The sequence below is a fragment of the Lissotriton helveticus genome, chromosome 10, assembly GCF_964261635.1.
Source record: "Lissotriton helveticus chromosome 10, aLisHel1.1, whole genome shotgun sequence".
In the NCBI taxonomy this organism is placed as follows: domain Eukaryota; kingdom Metazoa; phylum Chordata; class Amphibia; order Caudata; family Salamandridae; genus Lissotriton; species Lissotriton helveticus.
In genome coordinates this window covers 887412554-887427775 of record NC_136071.1, presented here as the reverse complement: position 1 = coordinate 887427775, position 15222 = coordinate 887412554, and the positions used below count along the sequence as shown (strand labels likewise).

At 48.9% G+C, this 15222-nt stretch overlaps 1 protein-coding gene across 1 annotated transcript in view; it reads right to left on the bottom strand.

Annotated features, from left to right (window-relative positions):
• The window catches only part of CTNNB1 (catenin beta 1), a 104567-nt gene that overhangs the window by 44575 nt on the left and 44770 nt on the right, over window positions 1-15222 (bottom strand). Inside the window, exons 13-14 of the mRNA XM_078663526.1 lie at window positions 14142-14263; window positions 12126-12186 (exon numbers count right to left, since the gene is read on the bottom strand). Coding sequence (XP_078519652.1) covers window positions 12126-12186; window positions 14142-14263 — 183 coding nt within the window. The remainder of the gene's footprint in view (window positions 1-12125; window positions 12187-14141; window positions 14264-15222) is intronic.

Here is a 15222-nt window from a genome sequence, read left to right as displayed (position 1 = left end):
GACTGGCCCCTTCTTTGGTAGTTCCAGCTTTGCCTCTGGTGGCCTTGGTTGTCACTCTGTTGCCCCTGGTTGAAACTCTGGTGAGAATCTCCTCGCTGACTTCCACCTCTGCCGCTGGGCCTCCGTGTCGGAGTGCCCCTTCTCATCCCCCTGAACTGCAGGGCCCCCATGGACGTTGCCGTCTCGTTGTCCTTCAGTTGGGTGAGCTTTTCATCAACTGGGGCTCCGAACAGTGTTTCACCGTTGAAGGGTGTGTTCAGGATGTTGTTCTGAACCTCAATCTTGAAGCCTGAGATCCTGATCCAGGCTTGCCTTCTCTCTGTGATGCCTATAGCCATCAGTCTGCTGGATGTTTCTGCCCCATCCAAGGCTGTCTTCAGGCACGAGTTGGCGATGTTTTTCCCCTCTTCCACAAGGTGAGATGCCCTCTCACGGTATTGTTCCGGGAGGTGCTTGAGCAATTGTCCCATCTCATCCCAGTGCTGGTATTGATTTCTATTCAGGAGGGCGTTGGAGTTCGCCATCCGCCAGTGCGTTGCGGCGTTCCTCTAAATTTTCCTGCCAGTTCGATCCATCCTCCTACTTTCCTTGTCAGGTGGAGGTCCAGACGTTGTTGGGACGTTTGCCCTTTTCCTGGCCGTTGCGGCGATTATTGAATCTGCTGTGACGGATCCCTTGATGTACGCTGGGTCTTGGGAGGAGAATTTGTACTAGCCGGGTCCTTGAAGGCTTCCTTCCCCTGGTCTGTGATACTCGAGCATGAGCAAGAACTGGCTTCTTGTCTGTATGGGGAGCAATGTCTCGAGCAGAAGTCTGCTTTTGGCTTCTCCTCTTCCAGCTTAACTCCATAAGCTGCTGCTGTCTTCCTGACCACCTCATTGTAGTCCCCAATGTCATCCGGTGGCGAAGGCCTCGAGGGGTATGTTTCCACCGCCTCCTCCGGGTTTTCGGCCTCGATGTCCTGCCATTCCTGGTCTTGGGCCGTCGAGGAACCTGAGCCGTAGCTTGACTGCTGCTACCCGTAATCCCCTGCTGTGTAGTAGAGGTCTTCCTCCTCTTCGTGCTCAGAGGGTTCCGGAGTTCGGCATCTCTTCGATGTCGAACTCCTGTACCTCAGCGACGGTCGGTGCCGGCTTCGAGGGGATCTTGTAACTTCTCATTTTGTCATCGAAGTCTTTCTTTCTCTGGAGGATGTTCTCTATTTTGGCCTCGAGCCTTCTTTTCTCTGTGGCCTGCTAGTCGTCTGCGTTTCGGCCGCTCTTTTCTGCGGCGTCCAAACTTTCTTCGGCTCCTTTTCTTTCGAAGTCGAAGGCCCTTTTTCGGGGGCTTGCTTCGATGACCTTTGCTTTTCGCTGGTCTTCGGCCTCCGGGAGTCCTTCTCGGAGGATCCGCTGGGCTCTTTTTCGGAGGATGCAGCTTCGGTCGTCGATTTGTTCGGCGCCGGTGCTCCTTTCGAGGCTCTGGGCTCAGACTTTCGGGAGTCTGCCTCTGGCTTTCGAGGCCCTGTGGGAGTTCGAGGTCGTAGACTCTCCTACCGTGTCAGGCGTTTTCTTATCGGTCTCTGTGACCGTGAAGTCATCTGGGCCTTCGGCGATGTTCGTAATGCGTCGGGGCTTGGCCCTTGCCCCTTGCCCTGCATCGTGTGGTGAGCTGTCCTCTGTCTCTCTCGAACTCGGAGTGTCTTCGGCTTGAAGACGGAGCAGGCGTTGCAGTCTCTGCTCTCGTGATCGATTGGCAGGTAGAGGTTGAAGACTGGGTGCTGGTCCTTCTGTGCGAACTTGTGGTGGCAGTTCTTGCAGAATTTAAAGGGCGTCTTGTACATCCCTGCGCTCAGGGGGCCCCCTGTGTGCGCATTCCTCCAAGGACATCGAAGATTTCGAAGTTCTCGCCTTTCTTCGTCGTCTCTTCTCTAATGGTCCTCTTCTCCCGATCTTCACCGTTGAAGAGATGCTGTATTTCCTCCTTTTCTCCTCCAAAACTTCTGGAGCTTCACGCGACGATCCAGACCCAACGGCGGAAAAAAGAATCTGAAGATGGCGCCCAAGGGTGGTAGCTTCCGCCGGAAGCACGCCGACGTCACCGAAGGTACACCAAATGGTGGGACGTCGACACCCACCTGGGCTACGACAAAAAAAAAAAAAAAAACTACGATTCCGGACCCAACCACCAGATTGCGGAATATGCACAGCATAGTGAATCCAGAAAGATTCACGCTGCAAAACTAGTCCCTCCATAAATGCTTTGATAACAGGCACTCTATTCCGTAGGTTTTTTTTAGCTATTGCAGCCAGGTGTAAGTGTACGCTAAATTGGCCCGCTGTAAATGTGACAAATAACATACGTTTTGTATAGAAGCATCAATCGGGTTGATGTGGTTATTACAGTATATTACAAACCACTTCCATTTTGCTGCAGAGCAGGCTCTTGTAGTAGGACATCTAGCCTCTGATAATATTCACGCAGTCTGGCAGTAGATTAAGATAGCCATACTCAAACTTCAGGAACCAGATCGCCAGATTGAGTTGACTGGCGTCCGGACACTCTAGCAGCTGTGTCTACAGTATCTAGGGAGCATTTAATTGATTATTCAAAATCAGTTGACCCTCCCTCACTAGGTCTTGAGCTTTAGTTCTATGCGCTTGTAGTAGACATTGGAGCGATTGTTCCATTTCATCCCAATGTGCACGGTTATATCTGGCTAGCAACGCTAGTGTGCTGCCCGAGAGGCCACCCTTTTTCCTGAAGCATCAAGGAGCTTAGATTCTTTATCTGGGGGTGGAGCATCTCCCATAGTTTGGGAGTAGGTTCTTTTACGTGCATTGGATACCACGAATACATCTAATGGTAATGGTCCCTTTATGTACATTGGGTCAGATGGTGGAGACTTCTATTTTTTTATCTACCCTAGGGGTAATGATACGTGCCCTTACCAGATCGGTAAATGTATTGTCGACATGCCTAATCATTCCTTTGAGCATGGGTAACATGTGGGATGATTTTAGTGTAGTGTTAAGGGTTTCAAAGAGGAAATCCTCTTTGTGGTATTTTTTTAATGGAGCTACACCCCATGATAATTAGCAGCTCTACCCAGCAATTCAATGTATCCTACACGGTTATCTAGTGGAGAGGGATTGGTAGGGTATAAGTCAGGATCATTTCCTGTGGCAAGTCAGTGTTGTAGCCCATCCATGGATCTGTAGGCACTGGCTGAATATAATTCGCATTCCCATGGTCATCCCCATCATCCTCATGGTCAGGTGTATGTAGTGGTGAAGGCTCTGGTGAAGTTGGCACAGGTAGAGACTGAGAAGGGGTGATGGAAAATGAAGAGAAGGGGTAGTTCCAAACGTTTTCTTTAAAGGAACATTGTATTCCTCTTCTGCATCAATTCTTTTTAAAGTCATTTTTGTGGTAATATGTCCAGTAGTGGGATAAATGTATAACACTTTGTTTTGGGTCCGGTTTATCGAGTGGCTCGTCGAAACAAGTGTTTTTTTGGGGGACTTCGGTGCATCAGGCAGTTTCGATGCCAAAGATTTTGGTACCGACGGTTTTGGTGTTTTCGGCTCAAAAGTTAGTTTGTGTTGGTGGTCGGAGTCAGACTTTGATCCAGGGGTTTTTGGCATGTGGCTTTTCAGAGCCGGAAGGCTTTTTTGTAGGCTTCAGTGACGAAGCAGAAGGTGGGGTGTCTGAAGCATGGTCTTGTGCTGACAGGAGCATCCAGAGGGCGTGGGTTGGTCCAGAGCCTTCTTATTCAGTAGAGGTGGATTTCGGGGCGAGGGAGGATTGAATATGCTACTTACCAGTATGCATCTGTTCTTGGCATGTAGGGCTGCTAACATTCATATCTATTGCATAGATCGCAGCCTAGTGTTGGGTCCGGATGATTGCACATTGTTGTCCTGGAAGAGTCTAAGTATCACGAGATAGGTGGCTCCTCCCCTGGACTACAGTGCGCATGGGCATCGACTCCATCCCTAGATTGTTTTTAGCCATTGTGGCAACGATGGAGTGCGATAGTGTAAACGATGTCCATGCTAGTGATGAAATGCATGAAGTAGTCTGCAGCTGCTACAGGTGCCGGGGAGGAGGGCGGGCGATATGAATGTTAGCAGCCCTACATGCCAAGAACAGATGCATACTGGTAAGTAGCATATTCAGTTCGAGGCATGTGGGCTGCTAAATTCATATCTATTGCATAGAATACATAGCAGTCCCCTCATGAACGGCGGCCGCCCGTGCCAGCTGCAGAAGTCTGAAAAAGTTTTGAGAACAGCCTGTCCTACAGCTGCCTGCTGTTTGGAGTGCACATCTACACAGTAATGTTTGGTAAATGTATGTGGTGTAGCCCACGTGGCTGCTCTACAAATATCCTCTAAAGGAATGTTACCTAGGAATGCCATGGAGGCCCCCAGTTTGCGTGTGGAGTGCGCCCGGGGGGGGGGGGGGGGGGGGGGAACACCGTTAAAAGTGCGTTTAGCCTTCTGATAACAAATCTGAATGCATTTAACAATCCACCTGGCTATTCCAGCTTTGGAAATAGCGTTGCCTTTGTGCTGGGCGGAGAAGGCAACGAAAAGTTGCTGTGTCTTCCTAAAGGGTTGTGTTCTGTCAATATAGTACATTAATGCCCTTTTAACGTCTAGCGTGTGGAGCATTCTTTCTGCTACTGTTTCTGGGTTTGGAAAGAATGCGGGCAGTTCAATGGTTTGATTGACATGAAACTGTGACACCACCTTCGGAAGGAACTTGGGGTTAGTGCGGAGCACTACCCTGTTTGAATGCACTTGTATAAATGGCTCTTGTATTGTGAGCGCTTGTAGCTCACTAACACGCCTTAGAGACGTGATAGCAATAAGGAAAGCCACTTTCCATGTTAAGAACTGAATCTCACATGAATGTAGAGGCTCAAAAGGTGGGCCCATCAACCTAGTGAGGACCACGTTGAGATTCCATACTGGAGCGGGTGGGGTCCTGGGAGGAATGACCCGCTTCAGCCCTTCTAAAAAAGCTTTAATGGCAGGCACCCTGAAAACAGAGAGATGCTGCCTGTTTTGAAGATAGGCCGCTATGGCGGATAAGTGTATCCTAATGGAAGCGTACGCTAGATTGCATTTGTAAAGATGTAACAAATAGCAGATGATGTTAGGAATGGAGGCATCCAGCGGGTCAATGTGTGCTGTACAATAAATGACAAACCGCTTCCATTTTGCTGCATAGCAAGCTCTTGTAGTGGGCTTCCGTGCCTCTCTGATGATGTCCATGCATTCAGGAGGCAGGTTGAGGTAGCCAAACTCTAAGACCTCAGGAGCCAGATCGCCAGATTGAGCTGTCGCGGATCTGGGTGCTGTCGCCATGGTTCTGCGTCAAGAGCCTGGGTGTGAGGTGCAGCCTTTGATGCGGTACCACGGAGAGTTCTAGAAACGTGGTGTACCATGGTTGGCGTGCCCATGTTGGAGCAACTAGGATGAGTGTCATCGAGTGTTGCTTCAGCTTTCTTGCCACCAGCGGTATCAGAGGTGCTGGGGGAAAAGCGTACGCAAATCTGCCTGACCAGTTCATCCATATCGCATTTCCCTGCGACTGAGGGTGAGGGAACCTGGCGGCAAAGTGTTGGCATTTTGCGTTTTCCCTTGTGGCAAACAGGTCTATCTCTGGATGACCCCACTGTTGAAAGTACGGGTGGAGTACTGATGGATGTATCTCCCACTCGTGCATTTGATGGCTGTACCTGCTGAGCAGATCTGCCATCTGATTGTCTTTGCCTGGGAGGTGTTCCGCCATGAGGAAGACGTTCCTCTGAATGGCCCACTTCCACATGCTCTGAGCCAGGTGAGACAGCTGTGGAGAGTGCGTACCTCCCTGTTTCTGGATGTAATACATCGCCGTCATGTTGTCCGTCCGGATTAACACGACTTTGTTGCACAGATGTATTTTGAAGGATTTGAGTGCCATGAAGATTGCCATCAATTTCAGATAGTTGATGTGCATCTTCTTTTGCTGCGTCGTCCATAGTCCCTGCACAGTGTAGTGGAGCACATGAGCTCCCCACCCCTGGAGAGATGCGTCCGTTGTTAGGATAATCTGTGGCACAGGCTCCTGGAACGGTCGGCCCTTGCAAAGGTTGTGTGGATTCCACCAATGCAGAGAGTTGTACGCCCGACCAGTGACCAACACTAGGTCTTTTAACTGTCCTTGAGCCTGAGTCCACTGATGCGCCAAGCATTCTTGGGAGCAGACGCATATGCAACCGTGCGTGCGGGACAATGAAGATGCAGGAGGCCATCATGCCTATCAACTGCATGAACACTCTCGCTGGGAGTGAGTTTTGCGGTCTGAACCTCCGGATGAGCGACTGGATGTTGTCGATCCTCACCTGGTTTGGCTGAGCCGTAGCTGTCAAAGAGTATTGATCGTCGCGCCCAGATACTGCCGCACATGGGCTGGCTGGAGGTGCGACTTTGGATAGTTTAACGAAAACCCCAGACTGTGAAGGAGGTGAATTGTGTGGGACATGTCCGCGGCGCACTGCTGTTCCGACTTTGCTTGAACGAGCCAGTCATCTAGGTAAGGATAGACATGTATGTTTTGTCTCCTGAGGTGCGCCGCCACGGTCGCCAGACACTTCGTGAACACTCTGGGGGCAGTGGTCACCCCGAAGGGCAGGACCTTGAACTGGTAATGCCTGTTTTGTATGGTGAACCTGAGGTACTCTGTGGGACGGGTGGAGTGGTATGTGAAAATAAGCATCCTTGAGGTCCAAGGTTGCGAGGAAGCCCCCCTGGTTTAACAATGGTAGAACCTGCTGTAGTGTGAACATGTGAAAATGTTCTGAGTGTATGTAGAGGTTGAGGGGGCGAAGGTCGAGAATGGGCCTGAGCCGTCCTTTTTTGGGATTAAGAAGTACAGGGAATAAACCCCTGTGCCTTCTTCCTCCACCGGCACGAGCTCTATAGCGCCTTTTTGCAGCATCACCAGGACTTCTTGCTGCAATAAGTGCAAGTGCTCTGCTGACATAGGACGGTGTCTTGGGGGTATGTTGGGTGGAGTGGATGTTAGCTCTGAACAGTAGCCGTATTGGATAAGTTTCCTGACCCACCTGTCTGTGGTGATGGATTTCCAGACTGGCAGGAACTGCTGGAGTCTCCCCCCCCCCCCCCGACAGGTGTTGGATGGTCGGGGGGCAGTGACAGGGAGTCACTGTTTGTTGGCAGCAGAGGAACGGAAATTGTTGCCTCTGCCCTTTGCGCTGTTTCCTCTGTAACTACCTCTATTCTGTTTTGGATACGAGGCCTGGGCGCCTCCCTTGTTGAAATGCGACTGCTGTGCCAAGTGTCCTCTGGCAACACCCCGTGCACCTGAGCGACGAAAAGTGTTCCCTCTGTAATGCTGAGACTGAAGCCCCCCCCATGGACTTAGCTGTTTCAGTATTTTTTTTTATCTTTGAGGGTGGTATCAACCTCTGGGCCAAACAGTCTGTCTGGATTGACAGGCTGGTTGAGGATAGTCATTTGTATCTCAGGCTTGAACCCTGAGATGCGGAGCCATGCCTAACGCCTTAACATAACACTAGTGTTTATTGCTCTTGCTGCTGTATCAGCGACATCTAGCGCACATTTAATCGCAGCGTTAGAAATGAGCTTGCCCTCTTGTATCAGCATCTCAGCTCCTTCTTTAAACTGGTCTGGAAGGTGTTGTAAGAGCTGCTCTAAGGTGTCATAGTGCGCCCTATCATACCTGGCTAACAGGGCTTGAGTGTTAGAAATGCGCCATATGTTGGCTGCCTGCGCAGCCACCCTTTTGCCCCCTGCCTCCAGCACTTTTGACTCTTTGTCCGGGGGAGGAGCTTCACCCGTTGTCTGTGAATTTGCCCTCTTGCGGACATTGGAGACCACTAAAGAGTCTAGAGGCAACTGTCCCCGAATACAAGTAGGGTCACCAGGCGCCGGCCTGTATTTCTTTTCAATACGTGGGTTCAACACTCTTGCTCTGGTGGGTTCCTTGAAAATGTCTGTGGCATGCTTGAGAACCCCCTTAAGCATTGGAAGTGTCTTCACCGTTTTTTCTGATGCCGAAAAAGTATCAAATAAAAAGTCAACTTCCACTGGGTCGGCATGCATCTCTACTTTGTGGTTTGAAGCTGCCCTTTCAATTAAGGTATTAAATGCCGCAGAGTCTTCAGTGGGAGAAGTTTTAACACCATACAGATGTGGGTCACTGACTAGCTGTTGGTCCCCCTGATCACCAGAGTGTATCCATGATTCTTGCTGCTCAGGGTCAGTATTTTCAGGGAAGTTATACTGCTCATCTTGGTCACCCTCATCCCCATTGGAACCAGTGGGTGAAGGTGTAGGACTCCTCCCAGGCCCTTGAGGGATGGGTTCAACAAGGTTTGGCGTGTCTGGTGCAGGCCTTTTCTTTTTTAGAGGTATAACATAGGATTCTACAGGCTGTGCTGTAATTTTCCTTTTGTAGAGGGTTAATCTACCCGGGTCGGTGTCGATAAACTGCTCTGAATGTTCGTTAGGCAAGGGTGGTCGACCAAAACCTCCCGTGAGCTGAGCCACTGATTCCTCGGTCACCGTACGAGGGGCAAAAGCCTTCGGCGCCACCTTTGGCGGTAGAGTGTAGAGTATCGGCATCAAAGTCTTGTCCAGTGGAACACTCTGCCTCGGCACAGAGTGTGTTTTCTGCTCCGACGCCTTGTCCTTTATTCGTTTCAGGGAGTCCGTGACTTGCTTTGTAAACGAAGCGGATGGCTTCGTCGAGCCGACCGACGACCTCTGCCCACCCACAGGGGAAGAGCCATGCGTCGACGATATGTCTTTGAGCGGCGGAGGCACCTTCGACAGCTGTGCTCCGGTCCCCCGTCCCGGCCTTAGTCGTTGACGTCGCTGACTTTGGAGCAGCGGATTTGACCTTCGGCGTAGGGGCTCCAGACTTCGGCTCGGTGCCCTTTGCTGACGCCGTTTCGACTGTCCGCGTGCCTGTTGGTGCGTCAGTCGTTGCTGAAGGAGTCTCGACAGTCTTTCGACTTCGGCTCGACCACCTTAGACGACACTGGCTCTACGACCTTCGAGCTGGTCTCCTTGGCCCCTTTCGGTACCTTAGCCTGATCGACAGCCTTCTTTGGCTTAGAGGCCTCCGAAGACGACGGCGCTGATGCAGTCCCAGACGTCTTCAGTTTCGATGGTGTGTCGGCCATCTTTGTAGTTTTCGATTCCGAAGGTTTCGGTTTCGGTTTCGATTTGTGTGATGGAGGCTCCGTAGCCGTGTCCGTGGCCAGGAGGCGGGCCCAGGATCGAGGAGTAGGGTCGTGGGTAAGGCCGAGTGGCGATCCCGTGACCTGAGCCTTAGTAATTGTACGCACGGGGCATAGCTCTTCCTCTGAGCTATCTTCCGCGGCCCCATAAACTTCCTCGTCGTCCCCTACCTCCTCGACGGTTTCGTACAGGTCCAGGCCCTCGATGGGTTCCCCGTAGTCGGCCTCGACCTCCGCCGATGTAGGTGAGATCTGCAGGTGAAGCTCTTGCTCGTCTGCTTCGGGGTCTGTAAAGATGTCGACCGGCGCCGATCGCTGGGCCTCGAGGCGCGCCACGCGCCGAATCTTGAGCGTCTTCTTCGACCTGAATTTGGAACAGGCCATACAGTTGGCCTCGTTGTGGTCCGGCGACAGGCACTTGTTGCATACAGGATGCACGTCGATGAGTGGGTATTTCGAACCGCACACAGGACAGTACTTGAACGGGCTTCGTTCCATCGTAGCGTCGTCTGGGTCTTGCTGCGTCGACAGGGCCTCGATGACCGAAGAGTCACCCGACTCCACAGTTATCCGACTCGAAGAGTTGGAGTACACACGAGACCGAACGCTAACAATACCGACGAAGTAAAGAAAGCCTTGTGGCCTTCAAAAGTTGTTTTATCGATTCCGAACAGGAGACGTCGAAATCACATCCGAACCCAATGGCGGAAAAAAACAATCTAGGGATGGAGTCTATGCCCATGCGCACTGTAGTCCAGGGGAGGAGCCACCCATCTCGTGATACTTCGAAGACTCTTCCAGGACAACAATGTGCAATCATCCGGACCCAACACTAGGCGGCGATCTATGCAATAGATATGAATTTAGCAGCCCACATGCCTCGAACCTATACTTACAGTATGCTGTCTATGTGGGATGGCTTCATCCTCGCCAGAGCCATACTCTGAAATGGAGATCGGTTCCTGTTCTTCCTCAGGCCCGAAAGCATCGCCGGCTTCTTCCTCCGATTCAGGGCCAGAATAGAGCCTGTGTGCTGGCTCTGCATGTCTCAAAGCGTCTTCTTGGAGCAGAAAGCCCTGCACGCATCACAATCCTGTTCACTGTGCTCCGGGGACAAGCACAGGTTAGACACTTCGTGCGAGTCGGTGAGCAGGTATTTCGCGTGGCACAGAGCAGAATTTAAACTGAGTTTGCTCTCTAGACTGCAAGTCAAACAGACGCTGGTAGGCCAGATGGCTTACCACAAGCTATCCGATCGAAAGAAGGCTTTATCACTAACACGCGAAGAATGGAATACGCGACCGGAAACAATACTGTCAAGGTAGAAAGTCTAGCGCACCGAAGGAACGGTGTCGAATAGGAGGGCAGCAACTAACATCCAAACCGGATCGGGGAGGTGGTGGGGGTGAACAATTCAACAATGGAGTAGATGCCCATGCGCACTATCACCGAAAGGATGAGTCACCTACCTCGTGACTGGATAGCCAAAAAAAACAAAGGTGCCAATCAATCAATCATTGACACTTATAGAGCGCGCTACCTACCCGAAGGGTCTCAAGGCGCTGGGGGGGGGGCGCTACTGCTCGAACAGCCAGGTCTTCAGCTTCTTCCTGAAGGAGAGGTGGTCTTGGGTCAGGCGCAGGTCGGTCGGGAGGGAGTTCCAGGTCTTGGCGGCCAGGTAGGAGAAGGACCTTCCTCCTGTAGTCGCTCTTCGGATGCGGGGGACGGCGGCGAGGGCGTGGTTGGCTGATCGGAGGTGGCGTTTGGGAGCGTAGAAGTGGACTCGGCTGTTGAGGTAGCTCGGGCCTTGGTCGTGTAGGGCTTTGTGTGCGTGGGTGAGGAGGCGGAAGGTGATTCTTTTGTTGACGGGGAGCCAGTGAAGGTCTCTCAGATGTCCGGAGATGTGGCTGGTTCGTGGGACCAACACATGGGGACCAACACATGGGGAATGGAGGGAGAAAGCAACATGAAGGCAATTCATTTTGCAGATGAGCACAGAGATAGCTTGAAATACAAGGGAGACCGTAACATGGAGGGCAGGAGTAGGTATTAAAAAAGAGGGGTGGAGGAAGGAACCAGGGACGAGCACTTAAAACATGCACTCGTGGAGTCCAAAAAGAAAAAGTAGTTCCCTAAACGTGACCAGTAAAAAGAATAAAAGCCAGACAACCAGCAAAATGGGAATGACACTATGCTCCATGGAAGGGACTAATACAAGCTGGCACAATGAAAACCAAAGAAAAATAGCAACAATAAGGTCAATCAAGAATAAAGCAAAACGTCTTAAGCTACCATACATGCCCTGCATGGTATGTAGGCGCAAGCCAAAATTGTACATCTAATAAAGGACTGCACACCCACATAACCGATCTGCTGACTAAGCATGGACTGCCAAACTAATCTCCACCATTTCCCACAGATCAATACCTGGATCTGGTCTTGGACCTACTAGGTTTCTAGCAGCAGTCTTCCAAAACAAAAAACAAAAAAAACTTTACGCCTCTTCAAACTTCTGCTCGAAGGGCATTGTGTGCAAATATCATGAACGATACAAAAAGAACGATTCAGTCTAGAATTTAAATGTTTATGGTAACACCCAGTCTGATCCGTTTACAACAGGGGTACATATGGTGTATGTGCTACTCCTTAGGATTTGGAACAGTACCCGCATGCAATGCAAGACGCACATCCGTGAAGCACATGCAATAATCCGGTCCTTCCAAGCTCACTCAAGTGGGTGCCCAAGCAGTAAAAAGTAGAACAGAAGCAATCTGTTATACTGACTTCTAGTCAAATCCTAGGGCCTGGCATACTAAGAGCAGTCTGTACTTCAATAAAAAAATAAAATAAAAAAGAGACATACCATCCTGACGATAGCCTAGAGTTTCTCCTTGTGCACCGATATCAAGTCCCAGGTCTCCAGTCTGAAAGAAATAAAACCATTAACTGTTAATCAGTTTTAATTTAATCCTCCAACAATTAGGTGAGGCGCTCACTGTAAAAGTATTGTACACACATTAACAGATGAAATGAGTCATTTCACGTGACAGTTTTGGAACCAAAGTTGGTATATATGCATATATCAATTCTAAACAGTTATAAGAGGTTAGGTGTTATGCAAAGCATGTGCAACTATATACCAGACCTATACTAAGGGGAAGCCATACCCAAAATGTGCACTTGTACCAGACAGTCACCTGATTTTGTCGAGAATTAAGGTCACTTTGCAATGTAAGTACTGGAGATCTGCAGTGTTAAAACACGCATGCATTAGTTTGAAAAGATTTATTTGAGAGGTTTGTCCCATTTAAAGGCAATCCAGCAATAGTCATGGGAATGTGAAAAGTTGCAAGAAGGACGCAACAGCAGTCAAAAGTACTTTAGAAGTAAAACGAAGGCTATATTAGGCTAGATAAAGAAAAGGCAATTGTGGGTCTCGTAATGCACTCAGGAGGCAGGAAGACATGCTTACAACTAGTCTAACGAGGTGGCGTGGAAGGAAAAAAAAAAACATTGAAATGCTACTGAGCAATTGTGAATGGTTATCCTTAGTGTGATTAATGTAATGTCGTAAGTTGCCAATAGTATGCCCATACAAGAGTTAAGTGGTTACTGCTGCACCAGACTGAAGAGACCCAAATAGGCTGAACACATTTTGGGGTGGTTTGTGTTCTGGTTCAGAACTAGATTTCCAGTGGTTACACCCATTTACAAACATTAATCCTATCACCTTTTCTAGGTTTTAAATAGCAGGTATATTCTGCAGACACCTTTGAGCAGACTCTTCCAATTATTGTACAGTAAGAGCTCATGCAAGAACGTTTCACCTGCTTATTCACGTAGTCAACTGGTCTGTTTAGTTGGCTGTACTGCATGTAGTCTGATGCCTGTCATTCTGATGAAAGAATGGAAACCCCAGTCTCCAGAGGGGGCTCTTTGGTAATTGAATAGATATGTGAATCATTGCTTTGAAGTGGCCAGGCCGTGGTATCCATACATGTGACTCATTGCCTCTAAGTCTTACGATCGCTTTGGCAACAGAACTGGAGGAAAGGCATGAGTAAACTAACATGCCACCCTAAAGGGATTCTTCAGGGGCCAGAGTATTTACCATAACGCAATCCCAATCAAGGAATCCCGAATGACCCTCTGAATCCCCATTAGCTGTCTTAATCAGAACACAAGATGGCTTGTCTGTTGTACAAAGAAACGTACTTATATTAAAGGACAATTGACATTCTCCAGTGAGCTAAGCAGCTATAACACAATAAGGCTTGAACTACGGAGATATAAATTAAAAATTTAACAATACTTAATAGAATCTGCAGGTTCATAGTGGAGCAATCTGCACACCAGAACATTGAACTTAATTATACCTTTTATTTGTAGAAAGTAAACCAATAATTTACCATACTAAATTGAGGCAACACAGTACCATCAAAACTACGACTATACCGTTATTTGACAAGTTGGTCCTCAATTCGTACTGTTCATACGAATGGAAATTCTTCCTTTCCTCGTCAAAGTACAACAAGCATTGGCAAAGCCGATAGGTCTCGCCCAGGGCTTTGGCAATCGTGTGCTGGTAACAGAATGGATATGAAGCACCCACTAATGGCAGCTATATAGAGCATTTTTTCCTTCCGTCAAAGGAGGAACATTTGGGAGGGGTGATTTGAAAACCAGGACGGCAGTGCAGGGGATATCCTGAAAAAGCAGGGTCGGGTGAATAAAGGTAGAACTAGGATGCAGCCAACATGGAACATGTAATTTTTTTTTACATTTTCTCTGCGTAAAGACAAACAAAATAGGTCCAAGACAATGGATGTGCTCATGCAATAGCCTGAATAGGAAGAATTGATATCCTGGTCAAGTTTACCTCATTCCAGGTCATAGGTTCAGTTCTGAAGAGAGAACTTGTTAGTTCAACAGACAAGCGTTTCTTGTAATCCTGTGGCTTGTCCTCAGACATTCGGAAGAGCACAGCTGCTGCGTATGTTGCTAGAGGTGAGAAGGAGTAGTAAAATGTATTAGTGTCAAAAAGGCTAAATGTATATTCATCTGTATTCTTGCAACCCAACAAAATACTGAAACCAGACATCCAACATATGAGCAAATTATACCTTAAAGTGGGTGTATGTATATATATACATATACATACACACACACACACTGCTGTCATTAATCCATGACAGATTTAAAGCATTAGCGCACCGAGTAGCCCTGTAGAGAGAAAGTACAGGATTTCTAGGAAAGTTGCATAGTTACTTGCTACACCAACAAGGGGGGGGCATGGGATTTTTTAGACCCCGCAATTTGTCGTGACGATTTGCTCCTCCTAAGAGTGAGCATTGCTGGTCTCCCAACTGAGTTGCCTTTATTTTTCATAACTCTCCACTCTCCCCCCTTAACTGCTGGGCTTGGAGCTACACTTCGTAAGCAACAATTAATTAGAGCTCCTCATTAAAAGCGAAAAACTAAAAAGCCACTCTTAAACCCAGGACGAAGTCGGCTGGAGACAAGGGACAAGGGGATGATTGTCTTTCTGGTTGAAATAGGGGATCCATCGGGGAAGCTCTTGCAGAGCATGCAAAGCGTGTGGAAGCAGGCAGAGGAGGCTGCGTTAATCTACTGCTTCATGGTCAGTTGAAGGTCCAGGATGATTGAGGTTGTGTGCGTGGTTGGCAGGGTGGGTTCATCCCTTTACCCAACCAATATCCCATATCCCACAAGAGCCCCTAATCCCCAGGAATCATTTGCTACTATTACATGTTTCCTAAAGACTGGTCTTGCTCCTTTTAAAGCTGCCAGCTCTGCTCCTGCCTATAAAGCTATATGCTTAAACTACATTGATCAAACCCTATTATCAATCACAGCTTACCCCTTGGATACCACACAATTTTTCCAAAGCAGATTGATATCTACCTGCCACACACAGATGCAATCTATAATATTCTGAC